This window comes from Martes martes (genome assembly GCF_963455335.1).
Source record: "Martes martes genome assembly, chromosome: 3".
NCBI lineage: Eukaryota > Metazoa > Chordata > Mammalia > Carnivora > Mustelidae > Martes > Martes martes.
In genome coordinates, this window is record NC_137890.1 from 155578124 (window position 1) to 155596905 (window position 18782).

General features: G+C 51.1%; 1 protein-coding gene across 1 annotated transcript; it reads left to right on the forward strand.

The window, feature by feature from the left end:
- The first annotated feature begins 390 nt into the window (after positions 1–390).
- On the forward strand, positions 391–17365 carry HJURP (Holliday junction recognition protein). The gene is made up of 9 exons (XM_080799473.1): positions 391–541; positions 887–953; positions 3418–3473; positions 6520–6622; positions 9075–9136; positions 10416–10508; positions 11514–11592; positions 13386–14952; positions 17079–17365. The coding sequence occupies exons 1-9, from the start codon at positions 446–448 to the stop codon at positions 17113–17115; spliced, it is 2160 nt and encodes a 719-aa protein (XP_080655599.1). The 5' UTR covers positions 391–445; the 3' UTR covers positions 17116–17365.
- The last annotated feature ends 1417 nt before the right edge of the window (positions 17366–18782 follow it).

Consider the following 18782-nt stretch of genomic DNA (forward strand, 5'->3'; position numbering starts at 1 on the left):
GCACGACCCGAAGGACGGCCCCCACACTGAGGCGAGACGTCCCCCTCCTCCCCTGCAAGTCACCCAGACAGCTCAGGTGCACAAAGGAAGAAGCACACGTATTTCACAACAAATTCTCGAGGGGCACGGCCCATTGACCGGCACTTCACCTTCAGACCTACTACCCGCCCATCTCCCAACGCAGACGCGGTGGCAGACCCCACCCCTCTCTTTTTTGCCCTTGCGCGGAGGCGAAGAGGGGCGGGCAGGAAACTCGGGCGCGGATTGGCCGGACGTTAATCGCGTAGTTATGTTTGAAAGGCCCAATCAGCACCCGGTCTTTCTGTGACAGCCAATAGGCAGTCGGAAGGGCAGGCAGAAAGGGCGGGAGTCGCTATTTGAACGGGCCGCGGGAAGGGGAGCGGTTCTGCTTCCCGCTGGAGTCGGGTGTGGCTCTGGCGCAGCCATGGAGGACCAGCTCCTGGGGGAGGACGCGCTGCTGTGGCAGCTCCGGGACAGCCGCCGCCGCTTCCAGAGGCATATGCAGCGACTGATAGAAAAGGTACGGCACCCCCCCCACACACAAAGGCCCGCTGGAGTGGGGGGATCCGGGCGCGAGGCCGACGGGGGAAAACGGGGTTGGGAGCTGGGATGAGGATGGAGGCGGCGGCTGGGCCAACGGGGCGGGAAGGGTAGGGGAGACGGGGGTGTGGAGGAGGAAGCGGGGTTGGGGAGATGGGATTGGGGGGCTGGGATGGAGAGGGAAGTGGTTGGGGGGCGAGAGGGAGGGAGCTTGGGGGGGCGGGGGTTCTTCCAGACTTCCAGCCTCGCGCTGGCGCCTCCTCCGCCCGGGTCAGAGCCTCCTCATGGCCCTCGGACCTGACGAGATGCCCTGCCTCTCCCGCAGTACAACCAGCCCTTCGAGGATGCCCCGCTGGTGCAGATGTCCACCCTGACCTATGAGACACCCCAGGGTAGGAGTCCTCCCCACCTTCTGAGTGTTTAAGCGTGTGAACAGAATAGTGTCTTCCCAGAGCGCGAAATGTCGTCCCTGCTCTCTCATGAAAATAAACTGTGCTCACCTAGTAGGAATTAAAGCATTACTAATTCCCTTGAACCTGTAAGTTACTTAAATTACTTATTTCCGGTAGAATTACTTATTAAAACAGAATTCTGCAGACCCATAGATGCATGCCTCTGCTTGGTCGCTTATTCTGTCCGCTTGGGCTGGTTGCTTTAACAGTGGAGGCCGGGTCTCTGTTTCTTCATCTGTCACATGGGAAGATGACTATACCTACTTCGTGGGGGATGTTTGAGGTTACATGAGTGTGTTTGTGGAGTTCTTGGAACAGGGCCCAGCCCTCATAAACACTTGTATTGACTGTTATTTGACCTATCTGACTCGGAGTATTAACTGTCCTCCTGAGGCTCTGAGTTCTCGGAACGTGACGAGAAGAAGCCATTCTGTTTAGTGGTTGATGCTGTAAGCTGACTTACATCTCATGGGTTCTCTTTGCTAACTAGGTGAAGAGGTCAGTTCCGCCCACTCGGTCTTATTCCCGGGTCACTAGTGAAGGCAAATCTCACATCCAGCTCTGCTGTGCACTGGACAGGCAGGCCCTAGAAGTTTCGTAGGACCAGCTTCTGAAGTTAAATAAAGGGTTAGCTGTCTGCCTTTTTAGCTGAGCCAGCCACCTGTGGGTGAAAAGTTTATGAAGACAGAAGCTAAGATATTCCAGCTCCAGGTTTCACTTACTCACTGGTCTCCATCAAGCGATGACAATCGCTTTCTAGCGTTTTGAGTAAGATGAAGTATAGTGAGAGGTGATGATAAATCTCACCTGAGGGCAGGACACGGGGCCATGTAGGAATCTTTCCTAAGGGTGCCATCAGCAGGCTTCACTCTGTTCTTGTGCACCATCCCTGCAAGGATGGGCAGTGTCTGGAGCATTCTGGCCCCTCCACATACCTAGTAGAGCACCACTAACTCCACCAGTGAAGCCCACTCTGACTCCAGTTTGAGGAGAGCAGTAGTTGAAGCATCTACACAGCCTGACAGCACTCCTACTCAGAGCACCAAGGCCTCCTGGAGAGCTTGTTATAGCACAGATTCCTGGGGCCTCTGGCAGCAATGCTAGGAGTGGATTCAGTGGATCTCAGGAGCTCCTGGCTGATGATAGCGCAATTTCCCCAGACCTATTGCTTAGCCCGAGGAGGTACTTTCTGATAAAAGCTAGCGGACCACCTTGCGGCAGAAGTTCCCAACTTAAGGCAACAGCACAGGATGTAGAGTGTAGCTAACACTCCCACACTCGTGGTGGTGAAGACAGTAGGTGAATAATAGTTGTTCACATGTGTTGACCACTAACCTCGTGCCCTGTGCTTCTGAGAGTCTCACGTTTTGGATTCTCAGCAACCCTTTGAGGTAGGTACTAGTCCTAGGATCATTGTTTCATAGCAGAGATGCAGCAGAAAGAGGTTAGGGAACTAGACCCATGTCACTTTGCCGCACCAGCAAAGCCTTAACTTGAGTTAGCATATTTGCTAAGCATCACTCTGTTCTGGAAAGGCCACATGGTACAGTGGGCAGGAGCACAGAGAGTCACTGCCCTGGATTCACAGCCTGGCCCCACCAGTTGGCTGAGCAGCCTGAGCAGCCTGGGCTTGGTGACTTGACCTACTTCTTGCCTCTGTGTCTCCATCTGTACAGTGAACTTGGTGAGCGCCAACCTCCTAGAGAGTTAGGATTGCTCTACAAGTTCCACAGATGTGAGTTGTAAATACTAAATGTGATATACGTGGGAAGTGTTTGGGATAGAGCCTGGATCATTGTAAGCACTGTGTATCATTGGCAACCATCTCAACCCAACGATCCCTTCTTACTCACTTTGAATTTACCTGGGGGCAAATGGAGGTTTAGGAAGAGATCAAGTATTCTGGCCCAGGTTCTGCTAGCTAGTAAGTGGCAGGACTCCCAAATCTCAGCGTTCACCCACATGCTTAGGCCTTGCTCTGTACTCATAGACCTCCCTCAGAAAGCACTCCGAACATGGGGTAGAGAGGTTGCCCTCAAACAGTGCTTCCTGTCTACGTGTAATATATAGTTTGCTCTCAGTATATCTATTTTAAGGATAATACTTGGCATATGTGTGTTCTTTATCCCCATTTAACTCTGGCTTAATGACAAAACTAGATGAGCTATTGCGTCCTAGATAGGAGACTTTCATTAACCACAGGTGTTTGTCTAATCTTAATTTAAAAAAAAAAACCTTCAACTCCACAAAGATGAAAAACAACAGAATATCAGAAGTAAGGCTTGCTTTCAGTGTTGTATCTGTCTTTTGCCTGCCACTTTGGTTTTCTTTGACACAGATTGAATAGAAATTCAGCAGTCAGGATTGCTTACGTGGTAATTTTAATTTTATTTCTTTTCTGAAGGATTGAGAATTTGGGGTGGAGGACTGGTAAAGGAGAGAAACAAAAGACACATCCAGGTATTTAACGTCAAATTTTACCGCCAACACAAGCTGCCATACAGGAATACCGATGTGAATGAAGGTGTGGGTCAGCTGTGGCTGCGCCGGGATCCCCCGGAGATCGCCGCGGGGCTCCTGATCTCTGCCTTTCTCACCCGAGCTACCCCCCCGTTTTCCTCTAAGTATTTACTGAGAAGCTTTGCTTCTGTTGCTTGTCAGGTACCAGAAGGAGCTGTCCCTGTTTCCTCTGCTGTAGGCTGAAGGGCTCTTGACAACAGCCCTGTGGGCAGGGCTGGCTGGAGGGAGAAACCCGTTCCTGCCCCAGATGCAGCCATAGCTGTGAGCTTACTTTGTTGGGTCCTTGCTGAAAAGACCCGAACCAGTTGCTTTGAGGAAACATGCCTCTTTTCTCTTCTGCAAAGGGAAGAGATTAGGGAGAGGGTGCAGGATCATGACTCTTTCCCCCATGGAGCTCCCTTCCAAAACCCCGGTGTGGTTTTCCCAAATTTATCTGTGGACACTGAGACAGGTGGCCTGCTATGTTCATGGGAGGAGCCAATACAGTTTGCCTTCCCGCTGGGAGACCCATGGAGTCTTACCACGGTAATTTTTGCAAGGACGTCTGGGATCCCCTTAATGACTGCTTCTCAGCCAAGAAACATGTGCCCCAGAATGAAAACGTCAGGGTTAGGATTCCCGAACCATTAACAGGAATTCTGAAATAAAATTTCTTCCTGATTATTTTCATCACACACATTATGTATTTGGTTGTAGAAATGTTAGAGATACATGTAACTGTTAAAATCAACCTAACTTCTACAGTCACTCGTGATATCTTAGTATAATTCCTGTTTATAATACACACATTTTTCACCCCCTTTTTCCACATAATATATGTTGTGAATATTTTTTTTCATCATCCATTGTATCACTCAATTACCTTTTTTTCGAAACTGCTCTAATGGATAGGCATTTAGCTGTTTGCACCTTCCTTTATTATAAACCGGGATCGGCACACTTCTGACAAAGGTCAAGATGAGAAGTATTTTAGGCTTTGCTGGCTGTGGGGTTTCCAGCTACTCTGCTCTGTATTAGGAGGGGAAGCCTCCTATATGCCATACATGAATAGGCATGGCTGTGTTCCCTTGAGCTTTATAAGACCCCTGTTATAAATACCGCTTGAAGGACCATCTTTGCGTTTTCCCAGGGCCTATACTACCGCTTATCTAGTAGACGCCAGGAGGTGCGATCATCAAGTCAAAGGATTTGCACTCTAAATTATGCTTAATAATGATGCCCACCGATCAGACCAGTATTTGAATGGCCTGGGTAGCCAAGTGTTTTCATCTGCACATTTATTTAAGGTTGTTTTGTTTTGTTTTTTTTTAAAGATTTTATTTATTTGACAGAGAAAGACACAGCAAGACAGGGAACACAAGCAGGGGGAGTGGGAGAGGGAGAAGCAGGCTTCCAGCTGAGCAGGGAGCCCAGTGTGGGATCATGATCCTGGGATCATGACCTGAGCCAAAGGCAGACACTTAACTGACTGAGCCACCCAGGCGCCCCTATTTAAGGTTTTTGCTTGAAATGTAGGAGCACTGCTTCCTGGGATCTATGGAATTTTGAGCTCCTCTCCTAGGATTAGAAAACTAGGTGTCATCTGTGCTGACCACTCAGACATCTACAGCCCCCCAAAGTTACTATGTGTGACTGTGCCCAACTCTGCCTTCTTTTCCCAGACAACCAGATACTCAGCTGCTCCACCCCCCGCCCCCCAACCACCGCATCCCCAAGATGGTGCCTGGAGGCTGTGGGAGGCAGTAAGCCACAGTGGGCTGTGCGTGTGTTGACCTAGCAGTCTGGTCCCAATATAAGGCCCGGGTTCTTTTTGTAGCCCCAGAGCTTCCGGCCGCTGGGACGTCAGTGCCCAGAGCTCAGCTTCCCCTAGTTTTCTTTTTGTTTTTTGTTTTCTTTTTAAGAATTTATATATGTATTTGACAGAGAGAGATCACAAGTAGGCAGAGAGGCAGGCAGAGAGAGAGGAGGAAGCAGGCTCTCTGCCGAGCAGAGAGCCCAATGCGGGACTCAATCCCAGGACCCTGAGATCATGACCTGAGCCGAAGGCAGAGGCTTAACCCACTGAGCCACCCAGGCACCCTCCCCTAGTTTTCCAATCAAGTTCTGCCTCACCTCCAGACACAGCAGCCACGAACCAGTTCTAGAGGCTCCTCTAGTTCCTCCTGTCTGTTCCAGGTGATTCAGCCCCTCCTCACCTGAGGCAAAGGACATGACATTCCCCAAGGCAGGATTCAGTTATCAGGCAGTGTTCACAGCCAGCCACAAACCCCCCTGATCCTGGGGTGGCACCTGCAGGGACAGGCCTCACCATGCTCTGACTCCTGTTCTTGGAGGTGGGGGAGTTCCTAAGCTCCTTTAGCCAATCTGGTGTCTTGAATTCTCACATTTTACTAATGAGAACCCACGGATGGCATTCGTCAGGATTGTTAGCAAGGCCAGAGGTAGAGACCAGGCCATAGAGAGCGGCCCACGGCCCACCAGCTGCCCCTGTGGTGTGAGCCCTGGTCAGGCCAGCTGACTGCCCCTGAGAACTGACTTCACACGCACGGGGTCACAGGCGAGATCACAGGAAGTCCCTCTGTGCCTCTCAGATTTCCAGGTTCTACTCGCTGATCTAGTGACAAGGCTGTCCTGTGGCATTTGGGTTTTGTATGGCAGCTGCACGTGAGCGGCGGTCTGGCCCCTGCATTACCATCTTAGTTCCTCGCTTCCCCTGCTCTGTCCCTCGCCATCCACAATTCACCCTCCGAGTGGCTCTGGGAATAGCTGCCCAGGGCACACCCGGAGGAAGAAAGCCGTTCCTTCTATGAGAGAGCCCCTACCATCGAAAGGGAGTCTCGAGGCCCTTTACGCGGGAAGGTACAGAAGTGCATGAAACCCTGTGCTCTCACGCTAAAGGGAGGATTGTAGGGTTGTTATTCACTGTGGCTTTGAAGTGTGTTGTCACTGAGTCGAGCCTGTCTTGATCTACTTCTGTGCTTTTGAGGACTCCCTGGTGGAGACAGTCTGCAGGAGCGATGGTGGCCTCACGGAAGCCAGCACCAGAGGTCCGGCACCCCCCGTGCCTGGCACACAGGTCCTGGCAGTGGGTGAGTGTCCCTGTGCTAGGTGGCGGGGTCGGGAGGGACACGGGTCCCCAGTACAGCATTCAAAGTCCAGATCCCTCATTAGGGCTTTTTCTGAGGCTATTTTAAAAACTAGAGCGTCTTAAAGTGCCTGCTGGTTCCTTCTGTCTTGCTTAGTTACATCACGGTTCTTGACACCTAAACAGCCCTCAAACCTTCTTGAAGAATGGATGAACACCCTCCCATCCGTTTTTTAACTTATTGCCCCCTCTTAGAAACATCTCAGGAATTTCACAAGGATTCAGATTGGCCCCACAGCGCGGTGTTTGAACTGCTGACTCCTGTGGGATGTCTTCCTGCCTCTGTGTCACCTTGTCCTCCAAGGGGCCGCCTCTCCTGCCCCCCAGGCCAGTCCCAGGCTGCCCAAACCCCAACCCAGCCTGTTTGCTGGGGAATCTGTCGATCACTGCTGCCTTTCTCTCTTTGGCGTCTCCCTCAGCCCTGTGCAGCCCGTCAGTGTTGAACGCACTCAGATTTCACCTCAAGCACAGTCGAGCGTAGTTGACAGGCCTCCCTGCCCTGTGTTCCTCTCTCTGCATTGGTTTGACTTCCCTTCACGACCCAACTTAACAGGAGCTGCCCTTGCTTCCCACCTGCCAGGCACTCCACCAGCTCCATCCTGGCTCCCGAGTCCATCTGGAAGACGGAACTCTCAGAGGTCCCAGCCACCCCATTGCTGACTCAATTGGCATTCTGGGGCTTCTATCCCACTGCCCTCTTGGTAGCATTTGGAGTTTCTGGAAATCCTGGCTTTAGTCTGTGGCCCTGTGGATTTTCTTCCTTCCCCACCCCCCTCCTGCCAGCCCACCTCCCCTCTCTACCAGATGCCCTTTCTTGAGATTGGTCTGAACCCTCACTCTGGTGCAACCCCCAGCCCAGACCCTGTCAGCCTCTCTTCTCAGTCTAAACTTGGCACATCTAAACTGAAAAGGTCAACCAGAAGAATTGCCGTTGGCATATCTGTAATATGAGCCGGAAACCCAGCCCCTTCCTCCCTCCCTGCACCTCTGCCTCCCCCATTCCTTGTGTAGCTCTGCCCCTGTGCCCCGCCATACCCCTACAACACCAGCCCTTCCCCTGCTGGCACCTGCGACAGCGCCCATCTGGGCATGCCGCTTCTCTGCTCAAAGCACTGCAGTGGCTTCCTGTTGCTCTTGGGATGAAGAGCAGGATCCTGGCCTGCCCACCGTGTTTCATTGCCCCAGGAAGCTCCCTGACCTCCAGATCAGAACAGACCCCCACCTTCTCCCAGGCTCCATACACCAGCCCTTCTCCAGATAGCAGTTAACCAGACTGAAGGTCTGTAATGTCAGACTTTAACTGGCCCAAAACCCCCATCTCCTCCTGGCACTGGTCCTCCCCAGGCTTCATGTGCTCTGCCCAGCTCTCACCAGCAGCTCACCTGCTCCAGGCCAGCTGTAAAAATGGATTCAGTCCTTCAGAGAACACAGGGCGGTTTTGCCAAGTAGAACTAGGAAGACCTTAATGAAGGTGTTTACTCATTGATCCCAACTGCAACTCCACAAATCCTTAGTTCCGTGAGTTCTGGACTGCTTGAAATAATTAGAATGGTTATCCCAGAGCTGCACTGTCCAACATGATGGCACACGTCGCCGGTGGATAGTCAAATGAACTGAAAATTAAATAAAATTTAACTTAAAGTTCCCCAGCCTCACAGCCACATTCCAAGTGCTCGCCGGCCACACTGTGGCTGACAAGCAGACAGCAGGGAGGTAGACAACAGCCCTGGGCCACAGTGACTGTGCTGCTAGAATCAGAGGCCATCGAAGGAGCTCAAGGTGATAGAAGGCTTCTCCAGGGGCACCTGAGTGGCTCAGGCAGTTGGGCATCTAATTTGGTCTCAGGTCATGATCTCAGGGTCCTGGGATTGAGCCCCACATTGGGCTCTGCCCTCAGCGAAGTGTCTGCTTCTCCCTTTCCCTCTCCACTCCCCCAGCTCCTGCATAAGCTCTCCCTCAAATAAATAAATCAAATCTTTTTTTTAATAAAATTTGATTTATTTATTTGACAGAGAGGGAACACAAGCAGAGGGAGCGGGAGAGGGAGAAGCAGGCTTCCGGCTGAGCAGGGAGCCTGATGTGGGCCTCGATCCCGAGACCCTGGGATCATGACCTGAGCCAACGGCAGACACTTAAGGACTGAGTCACCAGGCACTCAATAAATAAAATCTTTAAAAAAAAAAAAAAAAAGGAAAGAAAGAAAGCTGCTTCTCCAGTCATATTCCTGCCCTGACGGGTTTGTTGCATTGCTAGTAACCAGGACAGCGACAGATGGCTGTGTCCTTATTAAAGGGAGCACTCTGGAACATACTCTCATGGTGCAAAAACTATCCTTAAGAAGAAAATGCAAGGTTTCTTTAAAATGCTGATTGAGATTTCCTTTTTTTTGCTTTCAGATTCAAAAAACAATGATGATGCATCTTTATATCAGGAAGATGTGATTGCTGGGTCCTTCATGGTAAGACCCACCTATTAGAATGAAGGGACCGAGCCGGGGCTCAGGGGTACAAGAGCATGTCCTCATTTCCAGTGTATTTCTTGTCCTCTTTAGACTCACTCTTTGCTAATACCACCCCTCACGTCTCTGATCCTCCTTCTCTTTCTCCTGTCTAGCACGCGGCAGCCTTCACTGCCCCGGTTCAAGCCTGGTTTACTGAACTTAAAAAAAATGTTGGATGATGTTCCGTCTGAACCATCACAGTTCACCGTGCACCCATACCCTTGATCGTGATATTGAAAGTTAGGTTCTAAGTTGGCCTTTGCCTAAGAGGCAGTGTCATAAGGAAGTTGTTTCCAGGGAGTATTTCCAGAGCAGCCCTTGGAAGCCCATGTTGTCATGAGGACACGTCATCAGGCCATTGATCTGTCTGCCACCCAGAGTGGCCCAATGGTCCCAGAACCATCTGTCTCTTCTCTGCCCGTCAGGATCCGATCTCACCTTCCCTCAATTGGGATACACGAGAATACGCAGAGAACTTAGTCTAGTGGGGTGTCTTTCCTGGCCCCATTGTCAGATGCTGGAAGAGCTCGCATGTGGGTTTTTCCCTAAAATTGCCGTTTTCATCCAGAGTTTGCCATATACCCGGTTTGACTTTTTAGTGTCTAACTAGAATGGGCTGTGACCCTGGCGGAGGAAGGAGGGTACTTTTTGAAGTGTTACGTAGGGGTGGCAGTGAAGGGGAAGAGGTGGTCCCAGCAATAAGAAACATCCTGGACAATGTGTGTTTGTGTTTTTCCCCTTATCCCCCTTTGGCTTCCCACTCCGGTGCAGAGTGAAGGTCAACACGCCCTCTCCCCCGTGCTTGGCAGAAGGGGAACGGAGAGGCCGCTCTTCTGCCTCCTTAGCCAAAACGCTGAACAACTTTTCTCGTAAATGTACTGATCGGGGCTGATTCTCACAGTTGAGTCCCGAACTCACCTAAGAATATTCAGATTGTTTTAAATTATTTTCTGTTCTAGGAATGCTGTCCTAAACCTCCACAGACTTCTCTTTTTTTTCTTTTTTTAACTTTCTTTTGGATGGTTGCCCCTGGGTAAATGATCTAAAGTTCGATTTCTGGGTCCAAAGGCTTTTCAGAGGCTCTGGACCACTTTGCACTAACAGCAAGGTGCGAAAAGTGACTTTGAAGAACTTCATTTACTGATGTGTAGTTAATGAACTTGCCAGTTTGTTCCAGCACCCAAGAGCTTATCCAGACCCAAAAGCTCTTACAAATACTGATTTGCTTCTGTATCAGCCTGCAGTGCCTTGGAGCCCTTTGAAGAACGAGTTAAGGAGGAAATACTTGACCCAGGTGGATGTTCTGCTCCAGGATGAAGGACGTTCAGAGGTAACGTGCTTCCCGGCGTGCATCTTCTGAAAACTGAATCCTAGAGACACACGGAGGCCCATCAATCAGGTTCTTGTTCACTCTCTGTGGAGCCCGGAAGGAGCCTCCCAAGCAAGTGTTTAGAAACCTATCATTCCCGGGCTTGCAGACTTCCACTCTCCTTGAGAAAGCGCTCCGGGTCCTCAGGGGCAGCAGGGACCAGGGAAGCTCATGGGATGCATCCTCTGTCGCCCTCTGTTCTGGAGCAGCTCACAGAAATGTAAGGGACCCCACCTTGGGGGCAGTGATGGGAAGCAGCAGCTCCCCGTGGCTCTGGGGTGACTGGGCTGGCACCGGCAGCAAGTGCCCTCTGCACCTGACCTGCGGTTGTATCACGGGGGGGTCCGTGCTGAGGTCTGGGCTGCCCCGCTGGGCCCTTGCCCAGGTGGGTGCCCACCACACTCCCCCACAGCCAGTTTCCCAGAGCTTGGTCTGACAGAGCAAGGACACCAGCTCTAGCTTTCCAAGTTCTGTCAGGGTCTTCTCATAAAGGACATTTTCATATCCAGTAACTAGGAGGTACGTGATGTGGGATGAGTCATTTATCTCAAAGGCAGCAAACTTGACAGGAACGTGTACTTTTTCTTATTGTGTTGCTGACCAGTGAGAAGGCCATGGCCGAGGACCATTGAATTGGTGGGTGTACTGGAAATGGCCTTTCCCTTTATCCTAGAGCAGCGGGGGGTGGGGTCCTGGCATATGGGTGGCAGCAGTGACCCTCTGGGGGGAGTCCCCTGAGGGTCACATGGACAAGCTCCCAGATTTTACTAAGACACCTCCTCCCACCACTGCTGGAGGCTGCAGCCACTGGGATTGTGGTCACACTTGTCACATCTGCTGCTGAGCTCAGACCCACAGCCTGTGGATGGGGAGGAGCAGCTCTCACACCATCCTGCGGGGCCTGGCACTGGCGGTGGGGAACAGCTTAGGACACCCCCACGTGTTAAATCATATGCTTGATTTCAGTGTACTGACGATGGAGATGGAGAGGACCCCCATGTGACACTGAGTCCTTCCTTGGCCTCACCTGCTGGGCCCGCCCATGGTGAGTGTGACATAGAAACTTGGCGTGAACCGTGTCCCTTCTGCTTATGTGCATGTTTCATTGACATAAACTGTTAGACCAGCACTTAATAGATAAATTATTCATACTTAACTAACAGAGTGCTTTTTTCCTCCAGCACTGTGGCATGCTAATTGCTAATTAGCTCTTTATCCCAACATACTGTTGTGAAATGTTTGAATCTCCAGAAACACAGGACTCCTACAATAAACATCCTTTGCTTGCATGTAATAATCCACATTTTGTGGCATTTGCTTATATGCCCACTGCCCCCATGCCCACGCACCTTGTCCATCGACCTGCGTTCACATCTGTGCTGTCCCTAAGTGCTGGCAGGTCTGCTAAGAACAAGGAAACCCCAGGCCTGGGTGGAGCTGTCCCGCGCAGGCCAGAAGGCTCCTGGGCCATCTCCTATCTCATGAATAGTCCTGGCCGCTGGTAGTCTTGCAGAACGTCCCTCAGTTTGGACTTCTCTGGACTTCCTCCCGTTAAGTTCATGTTAAACATTTTTGGCAAAAATAATGCAGAGATGGTGTGTGTTCTCCAAGGACATCCCGTCACTCTGTCCCATTGTTAGTGACTCTCCCGCCTGGGCACTTAGCTAAGGGAGGACCCTTCTAGGTTTCTCGCTTCCTCAGAGTCATCTGTGGGTGCCCCTCTGAGATCACCTGGTTCCCACAGACCTCCCACCCCGTGGTTTTGGCGTCGGGCCCCAACTCCTGCCTGAGTCGGTGCTGCAAACCCGCCCTATCCCGGCCCTGCCATTTCCCCCCGGGTGCACCTGTTGGCATTCTGTAAACAAGCACTGTCTCACTTCTTTCCTGAATTTTGTTCCTTCCTTTATCCCCAGGTGGTTTTACTTTAAAATAATTCTAGAATCAATAAGAACTCCCAGACATCTCCTGGACATTTTTTTTTTCTTTTAATTCGCACATGTTAGAAGCCACTGATGCTCAAGTTGTCCCACACACAGGCCCTAGGAGCCCTCCTCACGGGCTTCTGTGTCCTCCCACCTGCCACGTCAGTTTTGAGCACTTCATGCCCTTACCCCGACTCCACGGTCACCCCCCACCCCTGTGATCGCCAGTACCAAAACCCTCTGCTCATGTGGTGCAGAGCTGTTTCAGAGTCACGGCTCCTGCTATCACTTGCACGACAACCTGCTCAAGAAGGTTCCAGAGTTTGAAGCAGCTCTTTGATCTTCACACAGTGTCCCACTGAGGCTACCCGTTCTGAGTACAGTGTTCAAAATCATTTGACTTCTTTTTCCTCTTGCCGTTATCATAAATTTGATAAGCACTTGAGTGCTTTCCGGGTCTGTTTTCACTTTTTAGAGTTCTCCCTATCCTCGTTGGTTTAATTTTATTTTTTAAATGCATAAAACATGGCTCATGTTAAATACATAAAACATGGCACATGTGCAAGTCCATTCTGCATGAAGAGGTGTATCCGGGAGTCCTGTGTCTTCCCTGCCCCCCAGCCCTGCAGGTAAACAGTGTCATTGTTTGGTTTCTTCTGAGACTTTGAAAAAGGCATCCAGCATGCACACCATCACCCGGGAAGGAAGACCCACTGGGGAAGTTTTGGGGGGACAGTAGAAATTTAAGTTCGAGAGCTAAAAAGAAATCTCCGAGAAGAATCTAGTTCTATGTTTTCATGGAACTTTCCTCTTTTTTGTCTTGCTTAAAAAAGCCTCATCCCCATCCACCCTTTAGTTCTGTGGTCTCGCACCGTCTTGAACGGTGGAGCTTTACCTTGTGTGTGTTTTCCTCCAGGAAGCCGTGGCCGTGTGTCTGGAAGGAGTCCTGGCGGCCCGGTTAAGCCGGCTTCATGGCCCGGGGAGTACGATCCAGCAGACCTGGCCCTCGTGCCTAGAAGCGACAGTCTCGCATTCCAGGGGGCTGGGGGGCACAGCCGCTCAAGCAGCCCGGCCTTGGAGGCCGACATCATCTGTGACGTGACCATCAGCGACCTGTATGCCGGCATGCTGCACTCGATGAGCCGGCTGCTGAGCACAAAACCGGCGTGTATCATCTCCACCAAAACCTCGTTCATCGCTCACAGCTGGAGCACCAGGAGGAGGCACAAGTGTAAGAACAGAATGAACCGGACACAGTGCCGGGGAGCCGGGCTCTCTCGAAGGGCTTCCCGGGAGACACTCCCACCCTGTTCCAAGCCACTGAAGGACGGGGAAGTGTTAAGAGATTGCGAGAACTTTCTAGATGCTTCTGGCCGGAAGGCAGGGGTAGAATTGGAAAAAGCTTTCTCTGAAGTCAACAAACCCGAGATCCACAAATTAGATGCACGTTGGAAGGAGCTTAAGGGGTTGAAGAGTTTAATGCCTCATGGGTGTTCATTGACTTATGGAGGAACCTGTACAATGCATCATCTTGGTCAGGAAAATAGACTTATGGCACTAAAATGGTTAATTTCTCCTGTAAAAATTGTTTCCAGACCGAGAGTACTGCGGGACAAGGGGGGGAATCGTTACAGGGAAATTGGAATCAAATTTGATAAGCTTCATCAGGAATATTGCCCAAACCCTGGGAAACAGCCCTGCCTGACTTCCCTCCCGGGACCCTCGGCAGTGGCCGTGTACGGGGGTGGTCCAGCGAGCCCTTGCAGCCCCCGGGGCTTAGAAACCCGCAGGCTCAGCAGGTTCCACGAGGCTTTTGAAGACCTGGGTGAACAAGCTATTGAAACAGTGAGATGGAACAGTGAACCCCTGCCAGTGAGGGGTTCGCCTCCCTTGCTTTCAGAGACCAGCTCCGTGCACAGCCCAGGCCGCTCGGAGCAGACCCTTGACCTTTTTCAAGGAAACCATCTTGAAATACTTAGAAAGTCCATATCTCCCAGCAAAGCCACATCAGTAGCCGGCGGACAGCCTCCAAGCTGTGGAAGGAATCGTTACAATGAAATAAAGGAGAAATTCGACAAGCTTCATCAAAAGTATTGCCAACAGTCACCGCAGCGGACACAGGCGCCTTTACGTATTGGAACATCTCCAGATAGAGCAAGCCTGGAAGTTCAGTACCCCAGAGGAGCCACCTTGGAAAAAGTAAACCCAGACTCTGGCTTCCAGGGTCCCCCAAAGCTGTCAGCATCACCCCAGTGGAGCATGGAAAGTCCACTGGGCTCGACCGCACTTGAGGCTCAGCCGTCAATGAGCTTCGTGCTCACTGCCACAAGGAGCCACCAGTCCCCTCCGAAGAGACGCCGATTATCAGATTCCCTGCTGTATGGACAGTGGGCCAGTTCCCAGGATCCATTGAGTGTGGTGGGCCACGCCATCCCGTGGCCGGGGGAGAGGCGGGCTCCCGACAGCCCCCCTGGGAAAAGAAGGTGCGTGTCTGTGGGTCGAATATGGGTGTTTTACAGGAGGATTCTATGCTCGTTTTCCAAACTTCCTCCCAAATTCTCTTCCTTCCTCCGAAATGAGCATTTATATCCAGAACCTGTTTGTGGGTGGGATGTGTCGAGGTGGGGGCTGAAAGGGTTCTTAGCGGGAACATTTTACACACTTCCCACGGCAGTGCATTTGGGGGACTTTTCTAAAAAGCCTCACTAGTAGTGTGCGCTCTGTCTGTCCTTGTCAGTTTGTGTCCTTCCCAGCCTCTCCTGGTCCTACTCCGAAAACAGCCATCCTAAAGCACAACTGATTTGCAAATAGTGACTTTCCTTTTATTTCTGGACTCCCTGCTGGGGACAGAGCAGGAGTGGCTGGCCTGGGCCACCCGCTGCTGCTCTGCGACCCAGTGTTTGGCACGGAGGTCCCACCTCATCCCACAGTCTGGTTTGTGCAGGCACTTGAGTCGAGCGTGAATGCGTGTGCGTTCTTTCGCAGGAGAAAAGATGCAAGAAGGCGGGGTGGGGCGGGTCACCGTGGATTGATCACCGTTTTCCCATGAGCCCCAGGCTTTCCAGCGCACACTTCAGTGTCCCCAGGCCAGGATTTGGGCAATGAGACTCTTCTGAAAGAGCACACATTTCGGGTTTTATGCGTTGGTGGTGTGGGCAGGTGAGGTCGTGTCGAAACCTTCCTCCTCCCTCCTCACCCCAAGCAGACGGGCAGCCTCCCTCAGTGGCCATTCAGATGGACCCCATCTCCCCTAAACGTCCCATTTTCTCTTTTCCCCACTGTGAACCCATCCCAGGAACCCGTGCGTTCCTCTCAGGGATGAGCCCTGAGCTGTCACTGTCCCCACCCCTGAGTGACCCCACTGGTCCTTCCCTGCCTTTGCCTACTCACACTTCTCGGCATTCAGACCCACATGGCGCCACTCTTGGAGAGTATTTCCAAAAACCTGAGAGGGCTTTGGCTGCAGGTGGGGCTGGGTGCAGGAGAGGACTGGTCCTCCTAAATGAACACAACCCGTAGTAGCCAGTGCCTCTTCAGGGTCAGAATCATGGTCTGGCCTTTTTTCCTTCTGCTTCCACTTCCTCTGGCTGCCCTTGTATCCTCCAGCCTGCTGTCTGGCTTGTCCTCCACTGAAGCCACTGTCCACCCAGTGCCCCCAAGGGCCATGTCCCAGGGCCTTAAGCATGCAGTGGCCTCTGTTCCTCCTGACCTGTCCCCTACATCGTCCTGTCCCTCAGCTTCACCTCTGTGGCTTTTCCCACCTCGTCCCCAGATTTGCTGCCATGTCAGGCCACCTGCTGACCCAGCCCCTGGAGTTCATCGGGGTCACTCCCCCAGCCCTCTTCCGCCTCCGCTGCGGCCGACCCACCCTTCCCACCTTCTCAATGACTGGCAGTCTCCTCTCGTTCACCTGCCCAGTGAGGGCCTGCCAAGGTCACAGCGAGGAGTAATGCCTTGTGCCTCGCAGTGGAGCAGCCAGAGGAGAGCTCAGCCCTCTGTGGGGCCGGCTCCCCTGGAATTTGGTAAGTCATGGTGGCCACGCCCTGGAGCCTCTCGCAGTTCCGTCTTAGAGCTGTGACATGAACACACTTAACCATTTTCCATATTTTTCTCCTTTTTCTACTTATATTATCTCTTGAGAAAACGGACCAAACCTTCCTGAGCTGACTATAGAAGGCATGTTAATGGCTGACGTCTGAGTCCCTGACTGTGTAGAACCTTCTCACCCCCTCCTCCCTTAATCCTCAACGACCCCTTTGATGAGATAGGTCTCATCCAACAGGCAGGTTCTGTCTCTTACTCTATAAATAAGGGAGTGTAGCTGGATAGCTGAAACCTCTCTTGAATCCTGAGTCTGCCCAGGCCCTTGATGCCAGGTCAGGAACCACCTGGTTCCTGGGCATAACCACCAGGTGGCGCTGCTCCCTGGAAACGGGTTAACCTTCGGCGGGTTTTTGCATCCTTGACACGTTTTCTATAGTGGACACACAAATGCTTGTATATATATGCAGTGGAATAAGTACAAAACAGTTAAGCTTTTGGGTGGCATGGGAATTCTAGTGGGATTTTACTGAAATCATTTTCCTTGTCCCTTTTTTTTTTTCTAAAGGAAAGGACACACCTTTCAAGATGGAAGAGAAAAGTGACTTTGTACTCAGAAAAATTGAAAGCTGAAGATGTGTAGCCAAGTTATTTTTTTTTGAGTTTGTCCCTCATCCCCCTTACTCTGTGTGTGTTTAATCCTCGAGAATATGTGAGAGCTGGCTTCACGTATCTGCCCTTCAAAGCAAATTTCAGTGAAACTTGTCCCTTTGTAATGACTCTGAGTTCTTGGTGTAGAAATTACTTGAATAAAGTTGCTCAATTAAAACTTCTCATGTGATCCTTTATAGGATTATTTTCCTCGTGTGTTTTTTTTAAAATGTACACACATCCTCAGAAACTCTCCGTTCCTAGTCATTAGAGAACCTTGTTTGCTCTAAAACCCATGTCAGCCCCGGACATGAGGGTTTAAGGTTTGAATTCAGAACTAGGGACTTGGTCTCTTCCATGGTAGCAGGTAGCAAATTAAAACATTAGCTCACCCCTGAAAAGTAATTCCTAACATCTTAATGTTTTTAGCTGAAAACGTGCTATATTCAGACAGTCCTGGGATGGTCCCAAACCTTGCAGCCACATGGCGTCCCCAACAAAGCATTTGCTCACACCGCCACCTCCCCACAACCCCCCACCACACCACCTGCCTCCTACCCAGCAGGCCTGTGCTACTGTTCTCTGGCCCAGCCAGGCCCTCGCTGCTGGAGAGGCTGGGATAGCAGGGTCACCTAGCAGAAGAAGGCAAGCTAGAAGAGCTCAGGCGTGGGTCTTGGGTAATTGATAGGATCTGCCAATAAAGGATGCCATAGACTATATGTGGGACGGTGGGTATTTTTAACATGCCCAGTTTAGTACTACACGTATTCCACGTCTTGGCTTCACCAAAATGTGTTAGCGCTTGCCAGGAGCTGATGGGTGCTGGTATCCTATTTCAAGATTCTAGGTAGCTGGTTTCCTCCGCGCTCCTGCTGGGTGTCTGCTGCTAGGGACGCATGCAGCCGTGTTCCTCGAGTGCGTCTGTGAGCTTACCTGTGGCATACATCTAGATGTGAGCTGGTCATGGATAGGTGTCTTCAACTCCTCTAATTTTGCCAAATGGCTTTCCCAAATGGCTATTCCAGTATGCTGTCTGGTAATAGAAGAGGTCCCATTACTGCCACCAGTGGGCGCCACTCGGGGCTGGCGGGGGGGTGGGGGGGTGGGGGTGGTGTTGGTTTGTGAAACGTATGGCAGTTTGCGTTTCTGGGAGACTGGCTTTTCATTTGCTTTGTTTCTTACTAATCTGGGTATGTCCTGGTTGCCAGTTCAATTATACAAACCAATCCAGTCTGTAATAAATTGCAAGTAATTTCTTCCATCTGTGATGTGTCATTTAACTTCATGGCACCTTACTGTAAAGAAGTTACATTTTAACAGTCAGATAGCCTAACCCTTTATTTTTTTCTGGCATCTGTTGTTAACTTTTTAGAGAAAACCTAGTCTCAGGATTAAAAATACTCTTTCGTCTTGCATCTTTGCTTTTCAAATTTAGGCCCAAAAATCCTCTAGAGATGTTCTGCACAGGCACAAAGGGGATAAAGCCTGGTTGTATGCCACCAAAGCTCTTTCCTCCACGCCTGCCCCAAGTAACATGTCCGATCCTGCCCGAATCAGTGGCGTTTGGATCTGTCAACAGCGAGAGCTTCTCCACACTCGGCAGGAAACACCGTCACGATCT